At 33.5% G+C, this 22,248-nt stretch overlaps 1 protein-coding gene and 1 pseudogene across 4 annotated transcripts; both read right to left on the bottom strand.

The window, feature by feature from the left end:
- Positions 1-4,501: 4,501 nt before the first annotated feature.
- Positions 4,502-12,107, bottom strand: LOC145624662 (uncharacterized). 3 transcript variants are annotated; one of them, XR_014110470.1, is made up of 12 exons: positions 11,929-12,107; positions 8,569-10,935; positions 8,352-8,487; positions 8,159-8,247; positions 6,957-7,201; positions 6,753-6,839; positions 6,559-6,658; positions 6,010-6,226; positions 5,792-5,909; positions 5,379-5,619; positions 5,113-5,170; positions 4,949-5,030 (listed from the first exon to the last, which is right to left on the bottom strand). XR_014110470.1 is itself a non-coding variant. In XM_081677749.1 (11 exons), exons 1-11 carry the CDS (start codon positions 12,004-12,006, stop codon positions 4,851-4,853), a joined length of 3,675 nt encoding a protein of 1,224 aa, XP_081533875.1. In that variant the 5' UTR covers positions 12,007-12,107; the 3' UTR covers positions 4,502-4,850. The 3 variants fall into 3 exon arrangements, 2 of the variants coding, with proteins under 2 accessions (XP_081533875.1, XP_081533876.1); XM_081677749.1 differs by lacking the exon at positions 5,379-5,619 and having other exon boundaries at positions 4,502-5,030; XM_081677750.1 differs by lacking the exons at positions 4,949-5,030; positions 5,113-5,170; positions 5,379-5,619; positions 5,792-5,909 and having other exon boundaries at positions 6,106-6,210.
- Positions 12,108-13,817: 1,710 nt separating this feature from the next.
- On the bottom strand, positions 13,818-19,359 carry LOC145620919 (gibberellin 2-beta-dioxygenase 6-like; annotated as a pseudogene). Its single transcript, XR_014108319.1, has 3 exons — positions 18,762-19,359; positions 16,436-16,757; positions 13,818-14,721 (listed from the first exon to the last, which is right to left on the bottom strand). The product of XR_014108319.1 is annotated as a gibberellin 2-beta-dioxygenase 6-like (transcript).
- Positions 19,360-22,248: the final 2,889 nt, after the last annotated feature.

Genomic DNA, 22,248 nt, shown 5'->3' with positions numbered 1-22,248 from the left:
GATAACAAATAATGATTACATATGGTTTCAAACAACATTATATGACCCCGAGATTTATTACCTAGAATTTCAAAACTTTTAGACATCGAGCCCCGAAGACTCCAAAATTTCTCAAAAAGGAGGATATTAGCCTTATATTTTGGAATTTTTTGACTTTTTTTTCGCTTGGAAATAAAAATTGGTGAAATGTTTACTATGGTCCCTAATACCCTCCAGGAGTCCAATTGGATGAGTGAAACAATCCAATTTGCCTTTAATCGACCAATTTATCGGTTTACAACTTGCACCGATTTCATTAAACCAAGCCTACAAAGAACATTTATGACAACAAATAATGATCATATACGATTCCAAACGACATTATATACCCCCAGATGTATTACCTAAAATCTCAAGACTTTGAGACACCAGGCCCCGAAACCTCTAAAATTTCTTAAAAAACGTGGACATTAGCCTTCAATTATCGAAAATTTTGACTTTTTTCGCCCGAAAATAAAATTTGCCGAAATGTTTACAATGGTATCTGATACCCTCCGGTAGTCCAATTGGGTGGGCGGAACCATCCAATTTTCCTTTAAACAGCCAATTTACCAGTTTACAACTTGCACCAATTTCATTTTCTCAAGCCTACCACAAACATTTATGAAAACAAATATTGATCATACATGGTTCCAAACGACATTATATGAGCCCGAGATGTATTCCCTAGAATATCAAGGCTTTTCGATACCGGGTCCCGAAACCTCCAAAATTTCTCAAAAAGCATGTATATTAGCCTTTAATTTTGGAATTTTTAGATTTTTTTTACCCGGAAATAATAATTGCTAAAATGTTTACCATGGTGCTTAATACCCTTCGGGATTCCAATTGGGTGGGTGGAACCATCCAATTTGCCTTTAAACGGCTTATTTACCGGTTTATAACTTGCACCGATTTCATTAACTCAAGCCCACCACGAACATTTATGACAGCAAAAAATGATCATATATGGTTCCAAATGGCATTATATGACCCCAAGATGTATCCCCTAGAATTTCAATACTTTTCGACACTAGGCCCCGCATCCTAAAAAATTTCTCAAAAAACGTGGATATTAGCCTTCAATTTTGAAATTTTTTGACTTTTTTTCGCCTGGAAATAAAAATTGCCAAAATATTTACCATGGTCCCTAATACCATCCGGGAGTCCCATTGGGTGGGTGAAACCATCCAATTTGCTTTTAAACAACTAATTTACCGGTTTACAACTTGCACTGATTTCATTAACGCAAGCTTATCACGAACATTTATGAGAACAAATAATGATCATATATGGTTCCAAACGGCATTATATGACCCCAAGGTGTATCCCCTAGAATTTCAAGAATTTTCGACACCACGCCCTAAATCCTCCAAAATTTCTCAAAAAACGTGGATATTAGCCTTGAATTTTGAATTTTTAGACTTTTTTTCGCCCGGGAATAAAAATTGCCGAAATGTTTACCATGGTCCCTAATACCGTCCGGGAGTCCCATTGGGTGGGTGGAACCATCCAATTTTCCTTTAAACGACCAATTTACCGGTTTACAACTTGCACTGATTTCATTAACTCAAGCCTATCACGAACATTTATGACAATAAATAATGATCATATATGGTTCCAAACGACATTATATGACCCCGATATGTATCCCCTGGAATTTCAAGAATTTTCGACACCAGGCCCCGAAACCTCCAAAATTTCTCAAAAAGCGTGGATATTAGACTTCAATTTTAGAATTTTTTGACTTTTTTTCGCCCGAAAATAAAAATTGCCGAAATGTTTATCATGGTCCCTAATACCCTCCGAGAGTCCAATTGGGTTGGTGGAACCATCCAATTTGACTTTAAAAGGCCAATTTACCGGTTTACAACTTGCACCAATTTCATTAACTTAAGCCTACCACAAACATTTATGAAAACAAATAATGATCATAAATGGTTCCAAACGACATTATATGAGCCCGTGATGTATTCCCTAGAATACCAAGACTTTTCGATACCGGATCCCGAAACCTCCAAAATTTCTCAAAAAGCGTGTATATTAGCCTTTAATTTTGGAATTTTTAGATTTTTTTTTACCCAGAGATAATAATTGATGAAATGTTTACCATGGTGCTTAATACCCTTCGGGGGTCCAATTGGGTGGGCGGAATCATCCAATTTGCCTTTAAACGGCTTATTTACCGGTTTATAACTTGCACCGATTTCATTAACTCAAGCCCACCACGAACATTTTGACAACAAATAATGATCATATATGGTTCCAAATGGCATTATATGACCCCAAGATGTATCCCCTAGAATTTCAATACTTTTCGACACCAGGCCCCGAATCCTCCAAAATTTCTCAAAAAGCGTGGATATTAGCCTTCAATTTTGAAATTTTTTATTGTTTTTCGCCTGGAAATAAAAATTGCCAAAATGTTTACCATGGTCCCTAATACCATCCGGGAGTCCCATTGGGTGGGTGAAACCATCCAATTTGCTTTTAAACGACTAATTTACCGGTTTACAACTTGCACTGATTTCATTAACTCAAGCTTATCACGAACATTTATAAATAATGATCATATATGGTTCCAAACGACATTATATGACCCCGAGATGTATCCCCTGGAATTTCAAGACTTTTCGACACCAGGCCCCAAAACCTCAAAAATTGCTCAAAAAGCGTGGATATTAGCCTTCAATTTTGGAATTTTTTGATTTTTTTTTGCCCGAAAATAAAAATTGTCGAAATGTTTATCATGGTCCCTAATACTCTCCAAGAGTCCAATTGGGTTGGTGGAACCATCCAATTTGACTTTAAAAGGCCAATTTGCCGATTTACAACTTGCACGGATTTCATTAACTCAAGCCTACTACGAACATTTATGACAACATATAATGATCATATATGGTTCTAAACGGCATTATATGACCCTGAGATATATCTTCTAAAATATCGAGACTTTTCTACATCGGGCCTCGAAATCTCCAAACTTTCTCAAAAAACGTGGATACTAGCCTTCAATTTTGGAATTTTTTGACTTATTTTGGCCCGGAATTAAAATTATCGAAATGTTTACCATGGTCCCTAATACCCTCCGGGAGTCCAATTGGGTGGGTGGAACCATCCAATTTGCCTTTAAACGACCAATTTACCGGTTTACAACTTGCACCGATTTCATTAATTCAAGCCTACCACGAATATTTATGACAACTAATAATGATCATATATGGTTCTAAACGACATTATATGACCCTGAGATGTATCCCCTAGAATTTCAAGACTTTTCGACACCGGGCCCCAGAACCTCCAAAATTTCTCTCAAAAAACGTGGATATTAGCGTTCAATTTTGGAATTTTTTGACTTTTTTCGCCCGAAAATAAAAATTGCTGAAACGTTTACCATGATCCCTATATATTCTAGATTAGGCTATATTCTTCTCAACTTTTTTTTGTTGATATAAAAACGATTTGCTAAATTTTAAATTTTTTAAAAATGCTTACCTTATTTTTGCTCGACTTTATTTAGCTAAACTTAATTCACCTTACTTTTAGGGTAAAAAAAAATACAAGGAGAACAACCTTTTAACTTATTTTTTATACTGAAATTTATCATACACTCTATTCACTTTACCTGATCGTTATTAAACTTAATTTATATTGAATATTATATTAAATGAAATTAAATTAATAAAACATTATAGTATAGAGTTGTCCATGTGTAGAGTATCTAACCTTTTCCTTAGAGTATGTGTTAAAGGAATTTGTTGTGGGTTGCATCAGAAAATTGAAATCGAAAAGTGATTTTTGAACTTTAAATTGGTGTAAGACAATATAAGTTAATTTAAAGCTTAATTTTACCAATTTGCTATTATATTCTTTGAATTTACTAATTTTTTCTGCACTTAATCTTTTCTTTTTTTTTTTTATTCTTACAAAATATTAGAGTATAATCCAAATTAAGTTGAAAACAGGGCCTTAGTAATACATTCAATTTATTATATCCAATGTTATTTTTCTAGATTCTGCAATAGTATGCATAATAAGAATCTCAACTAAGGCACAAAATGTGATCCGAGGAACAACAGCTGCAGGATTGTTGAAGAAAGTAAAGGATTACTTTTGAAGGTAATTTTGGAGGATTTAATTATAGATGTTCTTTACTTTCCTTCACCTACATGCTTAGGACATGATTAGGTTTTACCCCTTTGTATATCAATGAGCCACAAATGTGGAATTCCTACTTTTCTTGTTCTCCATGCTAAAAGCATCACTTACTTAAACCAGATCAAGGAGGGGATAGCCGAATAGCCGGTGGCGCAAGGATAGAGTAAAAAAAAAAAAAATGCCCATACAGGCAAAAAATTTCAGGCCAAATCCGATGAAATAAGGTCAGGTCAACGTTCGGGCCAGAAATTGGAAGACCAAAACAGGGCATGTCCTCTAAGATGGTACTTGATGTGGAATAAGGAGCAAAACATATGGAGATGAATTACAAATAAATAATTATTATAGATAGCATTCCAATTACACTTTAGAATTAATTTCCACTAAGAGCATTTTACAAACAGAAGATTAACCAAAATAAGCTCTTATGGATTTTGTCAGAAAAAGAAACAGAAGCTGTACAAGAAACTATTCAAAAAAAGGTTCCCCTAACGCCTCTGATTCAGCTTCGCCTTGATAAACTATCCTAATACATAGAGAGGTTACAAAATTGGGTTTATAGCAAAATCCCGACATCACAATACCGACTCTTACCAGATTATGCCTGGGGGGGTTTTACTGAAACCTGTATTAGGCACAAGCATTTGAGGACTAGCAGTCTTTAGAAGTCCAAACTATCTACAACTTACTTCTACCTTGGAGCAGTTAGTTTGAGGAACTGGAGGTCTTAGTTCAACAGCCTTCTTTCTTGTGTAAAACTTTAAATTTCCTTCACATCTATCGCGTTCAATTTTCTGCTCCTTAAACTCCAAGGAGTTGCATAGTTCACCTCCTAGATTGATTGTATCAGTCACCTGTAAGCACAAAACTGTGTAAAAACATTCCATGGACAGAGGTTCAACAAAAAAATCCAAAAGAAGGAAAATTAAGCTCTACCATAGCAACAGGGGTGTCTTGACCATTATCACCACCATTTGATTCCTCATACTGGTCACTGAAATATCAAAAAATAAAAACAACAGACTAGTCAGGCATCAGAAGCAAAGAAACACAAAATTTCTGGAACCTAATACTCTAATTAGGATATTTCATATGCTTCCTGTACAAAACGTGAAAACGGTGATTTTGTGTGTGTGTGGGAGGGGGGGGGGGGGGGGGGGGGGAGGCAATTTAACTAATCTTGGAGTTGAACCTAGCTTTACCAGTTCAACGGATCTTAGCAGTATCTAGCTGGTTCACAGTATTTTGTAGAGATGATGCTAATTAACTAAGAATTTTAGTCACTCCATAAGGAAAGTCTCCATGACCCGAATACTCATGACGATGATATGCAAGATGAATAGCTTATCATTTTTCATTTTTGCTGATGTTTCTCTTTGGATGTTGTTACAGGACAATGAAGTTGAATTTTTGCCAAGCTTTTACTATCCATGTATGTGCACCCTGGCAGGTTATCATAAAGATATAATTACAATTCTGCACAGGTAAAAGGGTATGGAAGCTATGACATTTTAATCGTACATTCTAGTTGGCTTGGATCTAAAAATATTTAATCCAACTTTCATTTTATAATTAGGTTCTAGATGGTTGATCTATTAAGCAAGGAAGGGCATACTTGGCTAATTCTCCTTCAAGTTGGTCTTCTTGGGAAACTTCAGATATGGGACTGTTCCCTTCAGGATCATCAATAACACTGTTTCCTTCTACATTGCGCGGAGTTTGATGATGGACACCTGCAGCAGCCCAAAAGATAATTATAAAATTTGAATGACAATTCATCTGAGTATCATTTTATCATTCAGAAACCAAAATGGGGAAAAAAAAAATGCTTACCAGACACATCCCTAGACATGAGGAGTAGAGGTGAAGGATGCTTTCTCAAAAGTTTTTGGCACATAACTGTGTCTTGGAAATCCAAGAAGCTGTAACTCAGAAATTCACGTCTCTCATCATCGGAAATTGGAATAAAACCAAATGCCGTTGTCCATGTGTTTAACACACTTGCAGCGGCAGGAAGTACCAGCCTCTTCACTCCTAGATCGATTAAGTTCTGGATATTTAAAAAAGAGTAAGAAATGACTAGTTGCAATTTTGAAATGCGTCAATCTTATTATTATGCTGCAGTGATGGAAAAATCATGAACCACAAGTTTATTCCTAGGCTGCATTGGAAACCTGTCATCAGGGTCAGGGTCATGGCCATATAAAAATGACAGAGGGTTTCCCAGGAATAAAAAGAGTCGTACAATATTCATGTCGAAAAAAGAAACAAAAAGAAAGGGGGAGAGGTTCGAGTTTAGATCAAAACATGCCCCCTGATGAAATGTGTTACTTAATCAAGATCTAACAAGAGCAGAAATTAATATGCAAGGAGGCAAAGTACCTTCTCAAGTTCTTGCATAACAATTCGACACATTCCGTGCCGGCGATGCTTAAAGCGGGTACCAATAAGTGGAATTTCCGCCACCTTGTCACCATACACCCTTCACATTTACAAGTGAAAACTGATTTTAGGCTCAAGTATTAATAATCAAAGAAACTGTATATACACGATCGGGAATCAATAACAGTGTATACCTTAAAATTGCCACAGTAATCAACTCATCATTTCTTTCCAGAAGCACTGTATAGAATCCTCTAAAGTTCAGCCTATTGAGGGGAGACCTGAATTCCAAAAACACGGGTAGTACGAGTTATGAGAACAGGATGGATAAGAGAAAGCATAAAACTAGAGTTGCATTTGCAGTCATTCACTCATTCTAGAAGATCTAAGATACTTACCCCCTGCAGAAGATAACATCTTCAACAAGATCTCGCCTGGTTCGAGGTTCTTTCACAGGCTCAAAACATTCATGCATCACTTCAAGAGCGACACCAAGCTTGCTGTAATTTTCTGTAATGGCAGCAACATCACAATCATCATGCTCATAGGCCAGGTAATTCATGGGTTTGATCAATGTCCATGTTAAATTATTATGACCAACAAGTATGGGTTTGCCAAGAAGCTGCTGGAGACCCCAGTGCACCTACAAAATTCAACATGTAATCAGATCAAATCCAGAAAAGATAATCAAGGCGGCAAAGGTCTTCATGGAACAACAATTACACACAAGTAAATGGAATGATTCTCTACAGTAAAGAAATTTAAGACTTCATTACTATATTAAAGTAGCCAAGATATCTATTTCACACTCACCCCTACATTGTTAGCTCTACTCACTACACACTAAATTTTAAGATAGTTATAGACAATTATCTATTACAATTTGGAGGATGACCTGGACAAAGAAAACAGAAGGAATGAAGGATCTAGAGTAAAACATAGTGACGAAATAAGCAAGTTTTAATATGTATGTGCACACATAAACTAAACCTTTTACAAATATCAAAAGTGTCTTTTAGCAATGGCGGATTTTAAAGGATTTTTCACGAGGAAAGGCAATTAAATCCTTCTCTTCTTCCAATCCATATAAAAGAATTTGAAACCATCACTCTCCTCCTTTCCTTGAGATTCTTTTGAGATCCAAACATGTTGTAAAGGAATTCTGAATACACAGTTACATATCCAGGGAAATCATAATACAAAAGATAATAAATTGTCTTTTGATCAACAATTACCAATATCTTAATAATAATCAATAGCCTTTCAAATATAAAACTGGAGCACATTAAGCAAAAGAATAACTCCATAAATATTAATTAATGAGCTCTTGTGGACTTGGATAATTTGTATGATAGTCTTTAAATCAAATATATTACTTTCTCTTTTGTATTTCAATTGCAGAGAGGATGATATTTTGTAAGATAGCCTTTGAGTAAAATTCAATTATTTTCTCTTTGTATTACCTTTGCAGGGAGGATGGATAAGATTTGATAAAACATCTCAAATACTAAATTCATACTGATCTAAATAATCAGCAAGTGTTATGTATGACTGCAAAGTGTGTGCACAAATTCAACAGAAGTTGCAGAATGACTAGTACCTTTTCGCACATTTTACAGCAAAACCAGTTTTCCGTAGGATGATTATCTATTTTATCTTCCACTCTTTCTCTTACACAGTGAGCATGATCTGCAGGGTATACAGAAAACCAGTAACCAAACTGTTTTCATATACCTATAGCCTATAGAGATAGACACGATAAAAGGAAAAGGAAAGATAGCAGAAAAACCTACATTGCCGCTCGCATTGATGACAAGATAGCACGCTTTTGTTAGTTGAACTTTCTGCATTCATATCAAAGTAGCTCTCACCACAAAGTCCACAGCAGCATGATGGACAGAACCAATTACCTTCAGGAATGTCCTTGTCCTAGAAAGAAAGATAAGAATTAGAATTAAGATGAGATATGACGAAGTATTAAAGCCAAATAAGAGGGAGGGGGCAGCCAACCTGCAAATGAAGGCATTCTTTATGGAATGATGATGGACATCGATCACATAAAAGTAATTCACCACCATAGTGACAAAGTGAACAGATGTGGTCATTCCAGCTTTTATGTCGTTTCCCTTTACTCCTTTCCAGTGGTTCCCTAGGTATGTTCTTGATTTTTTGACTCATCATCTCCAATTGACGTTCAGCCAAAGATTTCCCATCATTGGTAAAATATATATTCGCAGCTGGTCGGAGGGAGTTGCCACCAGCATGAGCTTCAAAGCCACTAAGAGAAAAAATATTTGAGCAACAACTGCAGCTTATCCCATTATTAGTAACTCTTCCTTCAGCTATAGGCTTATCATCCCCTTGCCGACAGTATTGGACTTTTTCCCTTCCCAACACCACACCATTGTCCATCAGCCACGAAAGTACTGTCCGAGGGGCCTTTGATGATTTACAAGTCCCTGCCTGCCGTACTCTTTTGCTTGATCGCAGCACCCGAGATGGGTTACAGCTATTCGAACTGGTCCTTACTTTACCCAAGGCTTTCTTTTTCTTGGATAAGAAACTGGTCCTCAATTTTCTGATAGAACGTCTCTTTGCAAACCCATTATCTCCAAATTTCCCAGCCTTATACTTCCTGATAGCCCGAGGAAAATTTTTGGCCCATCTTTGAGAAATGGTTCGCCCATGGTTCTCTTTATCAGATAATGAAAGTTCAACAGAGTGCCCTTTGGAGTTTTCACTTTGTACATCTACCATTGGACCAGAGCTAAGCATCTCAATACCATTTACAATCGCCTTACAAGCAGACAGTAGTGAATAATATGTTTTATTAGTAGTAGGGGAATCATAGCGCCACTCCTCCACTCCTTGCTTTAGTTTAGGCCAGAAGCTCCAGCCAATAGCTGATAAATGCCCCCTAGCTTCATCCTGCAATTCACTACGAGTCTTGCTTAAAGGGTCCTTTGTCTTCAATGATCTCACATACTTGAGTACAGCTTCTGGGCAATATCTAGGTTCAATATTAAGATTCAACACTTTTCTCCGTCCTTTTTGACTGCCTTTTTTACTGGTTTTAGATACGTTAAGCGGTGAAGTACACTTCAGACTGCTACTCCGAATATCTTCCACTGCTAGGGAGGAATTCTCTGCCTGTTTTTTCTCATAGTCGATACATTGGCGAAGATTATAGAACGTTCTTCCTCCTCCGGGAGAGGAGTAACGTACAGATTTCAGTTTATCAACCTGTTCCATCCTATAACCCAAAAAACTGAGATAGCTCCTGACTTTGGTAGTCAAATTGTTTCCCGGCCTTTCGTGCTGAGCATAATCATACATAGACTGAGGGCAGCACTCAGGTTCGATGTTCATTTCACTGTGATCAGGCTGTAAATTTCGCTTAATTTTTATCCGCAGCTGTTTTTTCTCATCAGTTTTAGATTTATTACTAAACTGGGACTCTGCAGAAGGCTTCATGTTAACATCAAGCCCGTTTTGATCTGAACATATAATTGACAGAGCCTTGGGTTGTACAGGAACCACTTGATTGTTGGTGGGGGTAAAATCCTGTAAATCCATTGCCAGTTCAGCATTTTTGCACAATACGCCAATCATTGTAAAGGCAGCATCATTCTGTTTAGTCGAATCAACATCTTGAAGGCTAATATCTACAGAAGGAACAACAGCACCAGACAAGGGTTCACGAAATTCTGACATGGCTTCAGAAGAGATACACCCTTTCAGAAATGCATCTATAGTTACCCTTAAATTCTCATCAATGATCTGCGCTACCAGGTCTTCCAGCTTATCCTTCACAGGAAAAGGCCACTCCCCAATGTCACCAGATTCTTTTCTTCCTCTCATATCGTACCATATTTGCTTCAGGGAAACAGGGATAAATCTATCCCTCTCATACTCCTCAATGATCTCCAGAAACAACCAGTTCCCTCGACAATTCCATTCACCTGAAATCTCATCCCAGTCATGAGTTAATCGTAAGTTTGTAACATCACTCCTTATTTCATCACCTAAATCAGGAAAGAATATCTTCCTTTCACTGGAACCATGTTTATAGTCAAAAACCACACCTTCCCACCATGCGTCGTGATACCAACAATCAACACAAAGACCATAGTTCAGATTCTCTTTTACCAATTTACCAAATGTGGGGGGTATTGGTCTAATCCTACCTCGGTCACATTTTTCTGATGTGGTGGAGGTTCGGGCAATTGAACTAGAAACTTCCACAGCTTCCGTTAAAAAGTCAACCTCATTATCATGAAGAAGATGTAGATATTTAACTTCTCGCCATCCATCCTCAAAACCAATGATTTCTCCAGCATGCCACGATCCTTGGAATCCATCTTCTATACTCCTAACCTGCATTAGTTACACAATTACTTTCAAAGTCAATAACTGAACCAAACAAAGCAATTAACAAGAACATTCAAGCAAATTCCCACCATGATCAACAATACTACTACTTTCTTGTATGATCGACAGACAAACCAAAAATACAAATCAAAATTACATAAAATCCATATAACTCAGTCTGCATTCTCCACTGAACAAACACCATGATTTCTACAAATACAATTGACAGAACCACAGAACTATCCATTATCCTAAGCAATATTTTCTGATCTACAAACTTAACACCTAAACACCAGATATTACAACAAGCATGCAAACTGTCGTTAACTTTCAAAGTTTTAACAAAATCAGGATCATATTATGTTAATATTTTAAATGTCTGTCGAATTCATAAAATAAAACCCAGAAATAGATTAATCAAACAACAGCATTCACTGAACATAGTGAACAAGCAGGATTAAAAGTTATCCCATGGGGCCATGATAATTAACAAGAAAAACAAAAATTTACCACAAACCCTAGTTTGATATTGCAAATTCAACAACAGTAAAATCAGATAAAAATATAAATCAATTAATCAAATTGGATTAAGCCAAAATTGATAATATAACTCAAATTGCGGAATGCATGAAAAAATCAAATTGCCAACAAAAAAATTTCTGATCATCAATGCAACAATATTAATCAACACGCACAAACACAAAACCCCAATTCCAGACAATGCATGAGCATTTCACCCGAAAAATAAAAATTTGATCAAAATAAAATTCCAAAGAAAAACCAAAATTCAGAGAAAATCCATCAAAGATCAAACAAAAGGGTATTCGATCATCAAAAAGAATCATCCAAAAAACACATGAAAACCCCAAGAATTATCTCCAATGTATCAAAAAACAGAGGAAAATAAAAACAAAAAATAACCCAAAATTCATTATAAAAAAACCGAATTGAGAATGAAAATCTAAAAAACAAAAAGAAAAAAAAAAGAATGGAAAATACCTCGACATGATCACCTAATAGAAGCTTTTTTTGAGAAAGTAATCGCCTTCTCTTTCTGTGGTTAGCAGAGTCCGCCATTGAAGTGATGGTACGGCTATTCAGTCAGCAGCAGAGGAGAGAGATAATTCACTAACTTAACCCACAACAGACTCAGCTTCCCAAGGGTTTTATTTATTTATTTATTTATTTTAATTTTAATTATTTTTTAATTTTAATTATTTTTTAATTTTATTACTCACCTTTTTTTTTTTATATTAAAAAAATCTATAATTAATTTTAGTCCTTGTGCCCCAAGCTCAAATTTTTAATTTTGATTTTTATTTTTATTTTTTTGAGAGAATTTCTTTAGAGCTAAGATTGTTACATGTGTTGATGAAGGCAACTTGTTACTTTTGTTTGATAGTTGTAAACTTTTCTATCAAAAAAAATGGTGAAGATTAGATACTAGGAATTATACAAGTAACAAGTGATTTTATATCGTAGGACATGCCTATTATTATTGTTTTAAAAGTTGTTAATGGCGACATGTAAAACGGCTATAAAGTGCATATTATTTGAGTCTTTGTTTTAACAAAGCAATACTTAGAGAGTGCGGTATAGCTCAAGTGGTTAGAGCAGTCTTTCCGATTCCAGGAGATCCTCACGCCCTTGCGGCTCTCTAAACACCAAAAAAAAACAAAAAAAAAACAAAGCAATACTTATAAAATAATTAAGTTATAATGTTACGAAGTACTCCGTATATCTTAAGGTGTTGTCGTATTGGTTGAGATTTAATAATCGTAAATCCTTGGGGACAAATTTGGTTTCGCGCGCAATTTGTATGCTCAGAATAATACTTCGTATATATAATACTATAAACTAATAAAAGTGAACTACTTCATTTTAATTAAGTTTCCGTTGTCATTTTCAAAAAAATAAAAAAGAAATCTAACGTCCATGCACCATACTAAATTTTATTGTGTCGTATATGAAGCACGTAGTACTATAAAAAAAGAAATGAAACTATCAAGTTTTAGATCTTGTTCACTTCACCTTATTTTTTGCTAAAATGGTATTGTTTTTAGTGAACTAAATTTATTTTTGATGAACTTAAATTATTTTTAAAAAAACAAAATCTTAAGATTAAGATTTTAAACTTAAAGGTAATTTTTGAAACAAGTATATTACAATGACCCATATTTTTAATTAAAACTTAAAATTATTTTACTATGCTTCAACTTATCCTCTCACACATTTTTTTTAATTTACTACAATGACCCACATAAAATTCAGGCAATCATGGTACTTTAGTCGTTCAGATAAAATTAAATAAGATAATACAGAGTATATTAATTTAAATAATACGAGTAAAAAATAAAATTAAAAAAAAAGTGTGATTGGTATGATGGTTGAAGTCGTTTACAAGGATTAATTAATTTAATGCCTTAGGATCTGCTCCGATTTACCGAAAACAACTCAACTAAACTGATTAGGGCTGAACTGAAATAAATTGTTTATGAGATAAGGAAATTAGAAAGTGAACTAAACTGAACCAAATTGAAATTAAGTTGAATTGAACTGAAATTAAGCTTGCCTTCAATTTATCAATGTAATCATTAATTTCGCTTCATTATCACTTTTAATATCCCCTTTGGCATTAATATTGTCTCACATACATACTTTTTTCTGTTATATAATACGGAGTACGGAATACTTGTAACACTTTGATTTTTACACAGATCATTCAATTACTTTTATCTTATATCGGTAAAAGTCTTAAAATTTTGATATTTTGTAAAATATGCTTTCATTTATGAAAAATTGCATTGATGGAAGTAAATTACAAAATAATAATCAAATCGATCAAATTATGTGGATAGTGCAAATTTAAAATCAAGGCGTTCCATGTATTTATGACACAACGCAAGTATTATTTATATTTATTTATTATAATAATCGAAGTAAATAAGTAATGACTTTTCCTTAAAAAAAAAAAAAAAGTAATGACTTTTCCTTCAAAAAAAAAAAAAAAAAAAAAAAAGTAATGACTTGCATTATTTTCACCTGGATATACCAACATTAATGATGGAAGTAAAGAAGAAGAATACTTATAAGAGTATAAGACATTGTTTTCTTGACTAAAGCTAAGTATGTGGTATTGCTTAAAATAGTACACTGATTTTAATATCTAAGAAAGTTGTTGAAGCTTGAAGTTTTGGAGACCAATTTTCCAACCATGTAATTTTAAATCTTGCTGAACTTGAGCTCGAAATCTATATCTATACTTAGTATTTAAAAAAGAAAACCAAAAAAGACATATGTCATCATTCTAATTACACTTCCCTATCTCCCTTTTCAACTCAATGTGCCACATGTCGTTTTACATTTTTTATTTTTAATTATACAATTTTTCTTAACTCTTTCATTAAACACTTCATCTTCATCTCCCCTCTTTAATTCAACCTTTTTATTTTCTCTCTTTGATTTTAGTCCCTCCAACTTCTTTCTATTAAGTTTCATTTCAAATTAAAGTCCCAAAATTTTTATTTCTTTAATTATGTTTTCATTTACATATTACACTCACAATTATTTATTGGTATTTCCCCACTCATCTCTCAATGCAATTTTCTATTAACAAACCGTGCATTGCACGGGTCAGAAGGCTAGTTCATTGTAAGTGAAAGGCTTGTAATTTGAGCTATTAATCAAAGTGTTATTCTCTGGAAACACAAAATAGCATATTGACACTCTTTCCTTGTTCTTGTTTAGCTCCACCTTGTGCTTCACGCTCTTGTATCCGTCATTGCTCAAAACCTACACATTATAACACCAAATTAAATTCATAAAAATATTATATTCATCGATTGACGATTGTCGAATTTAGTGGTCATCTGGTTAGACGTAGGTATTCCATATACGTGGTTTAAAATCTTTAAATGAACTTATACTAGGTGTGTAAGTATATCCACTAAAGTACCGGTATTTACATTCGAGTGCATAATAGATATTTCGGTATTTAATACATCCTTCAAGTATCAAGGGTAAAATGGTAAAAGAAACAAAAATTAAGCAATTAAAGTATGTTTAATCTCAAAGATTCAGTTTGATTTGATTGGTAAAACTGTAAAAGTAAAATCAATTACTCGAATCTCAATTAAAAAGGCTGAATTATTGTATTTACCATATTTGGTTCACCGCCATTCTTTTAGAATATTTGACAGTTGTGTTGATATAGGAAAATTAAAGGGATTCATCAAATATATGTCAACTCTCGGTGACATAATATTTACTGTACATTTTTATCACACTAAGCAAAATTCTTCCTTATTTCTCAAGATTTCATATAGCCAAAATTTCGCAATAGAACAAATTATATACGGAGTATATAATTTTTTTTATTTTTTATATTTTTTTTACAAGAGAGAAAATTACGAAGTATATTTAGCTAAGTTATCAAATTAGGAATTCTTCAAAAAAAAAAAAAAAAAAGTTATTATATTTGGAAAAAACAATTCTAAAAAACTCCTTTAAATTTCATTAATAAAAAAAAAGGCTCGATTGACAAATTGTATGTTTCCTTTGTTTATTTACGAAATTATTACAAGTACTTGTAATAGTTAACATTTTGACTTTAATCTTATTTATATTTCATAAAAGATGCGTAATTTGACTTTTATACTTTGATCCATCTCCATGCTTAATGAAAAAAGTTTTTCATAAAACTTTATTAAATTCATCTCAATATACTATTGATAATTTAAAATTTTAAAATTATTGCCTATTGGCTATTGATAAGTAAAGGTGTACTACTCTTGTCAAAAATAAAAAAATAAAGGTGTACTACTAGTAAAAAAAGAAAAAATAAAAAAAATATAGGTGTACTATATTTTTGGAGTTGGGCCTCATTTTGACATTTTCTATGTAATCGTACTAAAATTGTCACATGATGCTATTTACAGTAATTAGCCTAAGTCGCATCCCAAAGAATGAAAATGATAGCCCAAATCCCATGATACATTAAACCTTTTTTTTTTTTTTTTTTTTTTTTTTTTTTTGAACGAGGATACATTAAACTTTATCAACTCTACTACTCTAATTCGGACATCCTAATGTTTTTTATCTTACTTTTACCAAAAAAAAAAAAAAAAAAAAAGTAATTTCAGTCCAGTTCAATTCCTAATTTCCTTTCTCTTATAAATAATTCATTTCAGCTCATTACAGTTCAGTTCAATTCAACTCCAATTAGTTCAGTTCAATTCAATTGTTTTTAGTAAACACCCTATGTAGATGAAAATTGATGTTAAATGTACCCATGATTCGTACAGATCCGTACTACATATATTGAATCATTTTTTAATTAGGCAAGTCTAGTCGGGTCGGCTCAGTTTTTTACTATCTTTACATTGATACTTTGTAGCAATGTCTTTTAAGAATCTACTACTCGTGGAACAAAGGAACGTCCTTAAATTAACATACCAAAGGGATATAATTGTAAAATAAGAAAAGATGTAAAATGAAGTTATTGTACCTGCATCATATCTCCGAGATTAACAACCAAAGTGCTAGGGTTAGGCGTCACTTTGAACCACTGGTCATCCTTGAGAAATTGAAGGCCACCCACTTGATCTTCACTCAATATTGAGATAATAGAACTGTCTGTGTGCTCATGCAAGCCCCTAACATGCTCTTCAATGGTACGTCGAGGGTAGCGATAAACTCGGATTATCCCCGTTGATTCATCTAAACATGGTTTAAGTACTTGTAAATCGAGTTTAAGGTTTTCTACCATGGCTTCAAATATTGTCGACGCGATTCTTGTTAGATGTTCTATATAGTCCTCCAATAATTTCCTGGTGCAATAATACAAGCATTGGTAAATTAAGAGTTGTTTAGACAAAAGGTACGACATGATTATTTGTATGATCACTATGATGTCAAGTCATGTACATTTGCAACGCTACATGATAAATAAATTGAATTTGTACAAATAGAAAAATGATATGCATGTATAACAAATTAACAAGACTTCATTCTATAATCTATATGGTAAGTCGTCTAATGATCCTACTTGGCTACTTATGACAAATATAAATGACCTAATTAATTTAATAAGTACTCTGTATCTAACTAATTTAAACTCAATTTTAGTTGAATTGTATCTAATACCATTCAATTTTACTCATACATTTTTACATGCTTTTGAACAAGCTATACATACATCATTACTAGCGTGTTTTAGTCAAATTGATGTATCTAATAACATTACTATTTTTTTAAAAAGCATTCTGCTTAAGAGCAACTTTTTAAGACAACCACTTATCATTACTATCGCGTTTAAGTCGAACCGATGCATCTAATAACATTACTAGCGCTTTTTTAAACATTCTGTCTATGAGCGACTTTTCAAGAGAATCACTAATCATTACTAGCGTGTTTTAATCAAATTGATGCATCTAATAACAGGATAATAATTCAAGATTGCATGTCAAATAGACCTGTCAATTCGGGTCAATGGTTCAGATCGGGTCAAATTTCGGGTTGTTTGGGTCGTTTGGTACAGTTCGAGTGGTTCGGATTGCTTGAATCATTATAATTATGATAAAGGGGTCAAATTGAGTGTATTTCGGATCATTTAGGTCGGTCGGGTCAAGTTCAGATTCTATCTTTATAAAACGGTTTAAAATCCGGTGGGTCGGATTACCGTGTCGGACCAGGATTTGACAGGTTTAATTATCAAGGCCTCAAACCTTCTTTCGACACGAGGCCTAGACCCCTAGACAGTACAGTACTACAAGTCCAGTCTATTTGTAACTTTGCAAGTGTCCACTTGCAATTTGTAATAATGAAAGCTTTTAATGTCTACTCGTAAGATTTAGTTAACTTCCATATTCATAGTTAAAAATTTATAGGCCCCACCACAAATGTAGTTAGACTAGTTACCGACATGGTCCAATAGACTCATGTTAAGTAACTAAATTTAAGCCAAGCTAGCCTACTTGGTTCTATTGTTTTACCAATGCTCTAATCTTACAATGTATTTGATCTTACCAATCATTTCTCCGATTTACATTATCGCTAATAGAGTTAGGAGTTTCACGATTCACATTTTGTGTTATATCTCATCAATCATAATCATTTGTAAAGTTACATCACCCTCGTCTCTTAATATGTGAAGACATAAAGACCACTCATTTTTGTATGGACCGGGATCAAAACCTGGTCTCCATAATATAATAAACGAGATTTTCCATAGCACCAAAACTTAAACCTTAATTAGCTTTTTCATAATGGATTGTGATGACAAATATGATTCAGAACCTCATAACTTATTGGTACCATATACATCTCCAATAATTTATACAAGTATCAATTTAAGTTGATCTGATCATATTCGATGTAACCACAATCTCAGGGAACATCTTTATGGCTACATACATTCCTTTCAAAATACTAAGTTTGAACCACAATACATTGAGTAATATTAAAATTATGATATATGTAATAGATTAATAAGATGTAGTAATTAATAACACTAATAAGGATGTAAGATTCTACCTAATGTTTAGCTAATTGACTATATAATATACTTTATAATAGCTACTTAAAACAAATGACCAATGAAATAAAAATTGTAGTAGGTGACAAAGTAAAGTTGTAAGCAAATATGGTGGACATATACGTGGAGATTAACGTATTATTAACATGACATAATATAATAATAAGATGATTATAGATGCTAATCAAACCACATCTATGATTAAAATATTATTAACACAAACCTTATTATTGAAAAAGAGATATATGTAAAAGAATATTAAAGAAAAAGGATTAAGATATTAGTAATTAGTACGAACCTGAAATGATTGATTAAAGGATTATGATGAAAGTGTTGATGTTGATGAAGTTGATTAACAGGAAAATTAAGACCTTCAACCCAATCCATATTAAGGGCATCAGTTGTTCTTGGAAGGGCAACTCCTGAAGAAGTAAGGGCAGGAGTACCCCAAAAGTATTTTATAGGGCAGTTTTTATCAAGGCCTTGTTTGGTTTCAAAGGGTAGCTCAAATAATGTTTTGGCATGCTCCTGTAGTTGCCTTAGAAGATTACTTGGAACCCCATGATTTTCCAATCTAAATATTCCCCATTCCCTACATGCCATGTCGAGTTTTTCAAAATCCAAACACTGCATATCGATTAAGGGCAAGGGTAAGGGTAGGGGCAGGGACGGATGTAGGGGGTCCAAGATCCCTGCCCCTACTACTACCTGCCCGTTTAGGTCAAGTTTCGAGTCGTGTCATTGGATGATGAGCGGAATATTGGTGGGTAGGATCCAATAATATTGGATTCTGACATGACTAATTTTGAGGGAATATTATTATGAAGAAGTTTGGGTTTGATTGCTGAGGGATTTCACTGTTTGTTGCTATGGTGATGGTGTAAAGTGTTGGTTATTATTTGACAGACTTTATAAACAAGTTGGAAAATAATGTCAAAGTAATAATGTGTTTTGTTTTGAGAGGGATTGAATATCTGAGGTTGAAGAGGCAGCAATAATGTTTGGGTCCATGGACTAGTGAGATAGAGACATGAGATTAAGGTGGGCCCCTTTATAAGGTTTTTGGAACCTAACAATGTTATGTTGATCTTTTGAGATGAGATTTACATGAATTCAATGTGCCAATACTTTCAATACATCACCTGGTTTTTTATAAGTAGTTTGGTTCACAAATTAAGTAATGGAGTTGAGTCATGTTTGTAGAATTATGTGCTCTCTAAAGGGTTATGTAACTATGACAATCTTATTAGGCGCTGTACGTATATTGTATCTTATTAGGCGGTGTAATTATAATAATTCAAATTTATACCTATTGAATTTTAGACTCTAACTTATAAAGATAAAACCAGTTAATATATTAAATAATCTCTGTTATATGCGAGTATTAGAAGTATTAATCATCTAAACAACACTTTTGTTACTATAAATATGTAAAAACATTCATGACGCGAATAAGACAACAAAAATGTCTCTATTAGTCATTCTAGCATAGATTATTTCTTATACGAAATTATTGTTTCTTTATGTAAATACAAATCTATTGATCTCTTGAAGATATATATGATCAACTACAGATTGATTTTACACTATCCAATTCAAGTCATGATTTTCAGCCTTTTTTGTGAAAATCATGTCCTGAACGGTGATAAACATATGCAATGACGTTGATTGTTAACCAGTTCCTCGATTCTCTAAAAATTGTTTTTTTTTTAGAATTGTTTTCAACCTTCAAAATTTACTTATGTAGTAACTTAAAGATGAATCCTTTTGCGTAGTGTAATTATTGTGCATTATAGACATTCTTAATGTTTTTTTTTTAAAGAATAGTAGATACATAAAGTTATAAGGAATATGTGCTTATTTTTTTTTTTCTTTTTTAATTGTTATTGTTGTTTTTAGACAAAAGCTAACAATTGGATAAGATAAATAAAAGAAGAATTATTAACTTGAAATAAACATTAATTACACCGATCGATGTGTGATTTTGGCATGCATTCCCAAATTAATACTCCATACTATTTTAGGAACTATTTAAAAGGGTTATCAAACACTCCAAAAGCATTCGTTAGTAAGATTCTTCTTTTTATTGTTATTACTCTGTATTATTATTATAGATTATAGATAGATAAATGAATTAATTAATTCATAATTAGATTAGTAAAACTCATCAAATTTGATATCAAAGGCCCACATAATAACATAGGTTTAACACATTAATAAAATGGGCTTAAGATGTGAAAAATCAAATACGGGTTAAAAAGACGGTTTAGAGAATCTATTCCATCTCCAGTACCTTCTTCGTTCAAATTGGTTTCTGCAACTAAAGCTTCCAAGCTCGAAAACACCCTCATTTTCTCTCTCCTCTCTTCGATCTCCGACCATCTTCGTCGCCGTTTCATCTTTCCGAGGTTCATTCCTTTTCTTTGATTATATTTAAAGCATTATTTTGTAATTTTGTTATCATTTCATCGTTTGTACTATAATTGTGTGCTAATTCATGCTTTTCTTTCAAATTTTAGCTTTATAGTGCTCTTTTATTCAAGTATTTGCTTCCAATTTTTTGAAATTTATCTTGGGTTTTGTTGATTTTTGCTCAATTCAATTACTTTTGTATGTAGTAACTTAGGGTTGATTTTGTTCTTCGTTAGGTTTTAATTTCTGGGAATTTCTTGAAAATTGAATTGATTATTTATTGAGGTTTTGTTTATTTGAGCATTATCTTTTGTCAGTTTAGCAAATTTTAGGATTTTTAGGTATTGAATTGGAAGATTAGCTTAGGGCTTGCAATGTGGAAATATTGTTGGAAATTATGAGAGAGAAATCTTACTATTATTACAAGAGGATGGCAAAGAGAAGAATCATGAAGTAGCAACCAGTTTATGCATCTGCTAGAAACCCCTTTTGAAAAAGGCATATATAGTCTATGGAAGAGGGTAGGCCAGGCAGTAATGTGCTCACTAGCCCAGAGGTTTCGAGTCTCGAATATTGAGTTTATTTGAGTCTTCATAGCGTTGGGTTAGGAGTTCAGGATTATTTAGATAAAACTTTACAAGGTAGGTGAAGAATAGACCAACACGACCGTGGTACTCCTGGAAGTAACCTATAAGCAATCAACAAACTAGATCAAATTCAAACATTGCACCATTTTACTCTTTTGGCTGATCGGAGCTAAACCTTTCATCAGTTGGGTTCAAGTCAGAGTCAAATCAACTGTAGAGTGCTCAAGGCTCAATTGCTCAACTCAATATAGGTATAAATGCATGTAAACCTCATAATATCTCGATCAAGTTTAGCTAAATACGAAGTATATTATACTTAATTATAGTTTATTAGTGTGTTCATGTCCTATAGAATTTAGATAGACATCCTCTTCTTGTGGACTGTAGGAGTAATCTATCATTAGGCATTAAGGCAAGAGAGTTATCATGATGGGTCTGTTACTTTGGGGGCGGGGTGTTGAAGAGCGAGTTACGATGCTTAATATGAAATGAAGTCAATATTTTCAATTAGTGTTTTAAAGTTTCAATAGCGGCAATGATAAGTTGTTGTGGAGTGTTGTAAATCTTGAGGACATCTTGATGGGTTTGTGATGAGAGTAATTTAGTTCCCCGTCAGACTGAATTTGCTTTATATTTTTGGTTTAAGTGACCATTTCTTGTGGAGAAAAATTGCAAGTCTTTTGTAGTTGTGCTGAATTCTTTTCCTTTTAATTCAGCAACCAGTTTATGCATCTGCTAGAAACCCCTTTTAATAAAGGCATCCTTAGATGTTCACCCTTGGGTTTA

This window comes from Chenopodium album, chromosome 3 (assembly GCF_948465745.1).
Source record: "Chenopodium album chromosome 3, dcCheAlbu1.1, whole genome shotgun sequence".
Lineage (NCBI taxonomy): Eukaryota > Viridiplantae > Streptophyta > Magnoliopsida > Caryophyllales > Amaranthaceae > Chenopodium > Chenopodium album.
The sequence above is the reverse complement of the archived record's forward strand: the minus strand, read 5'-3'. Positions and strand labels throughout refer to the sequence as shown.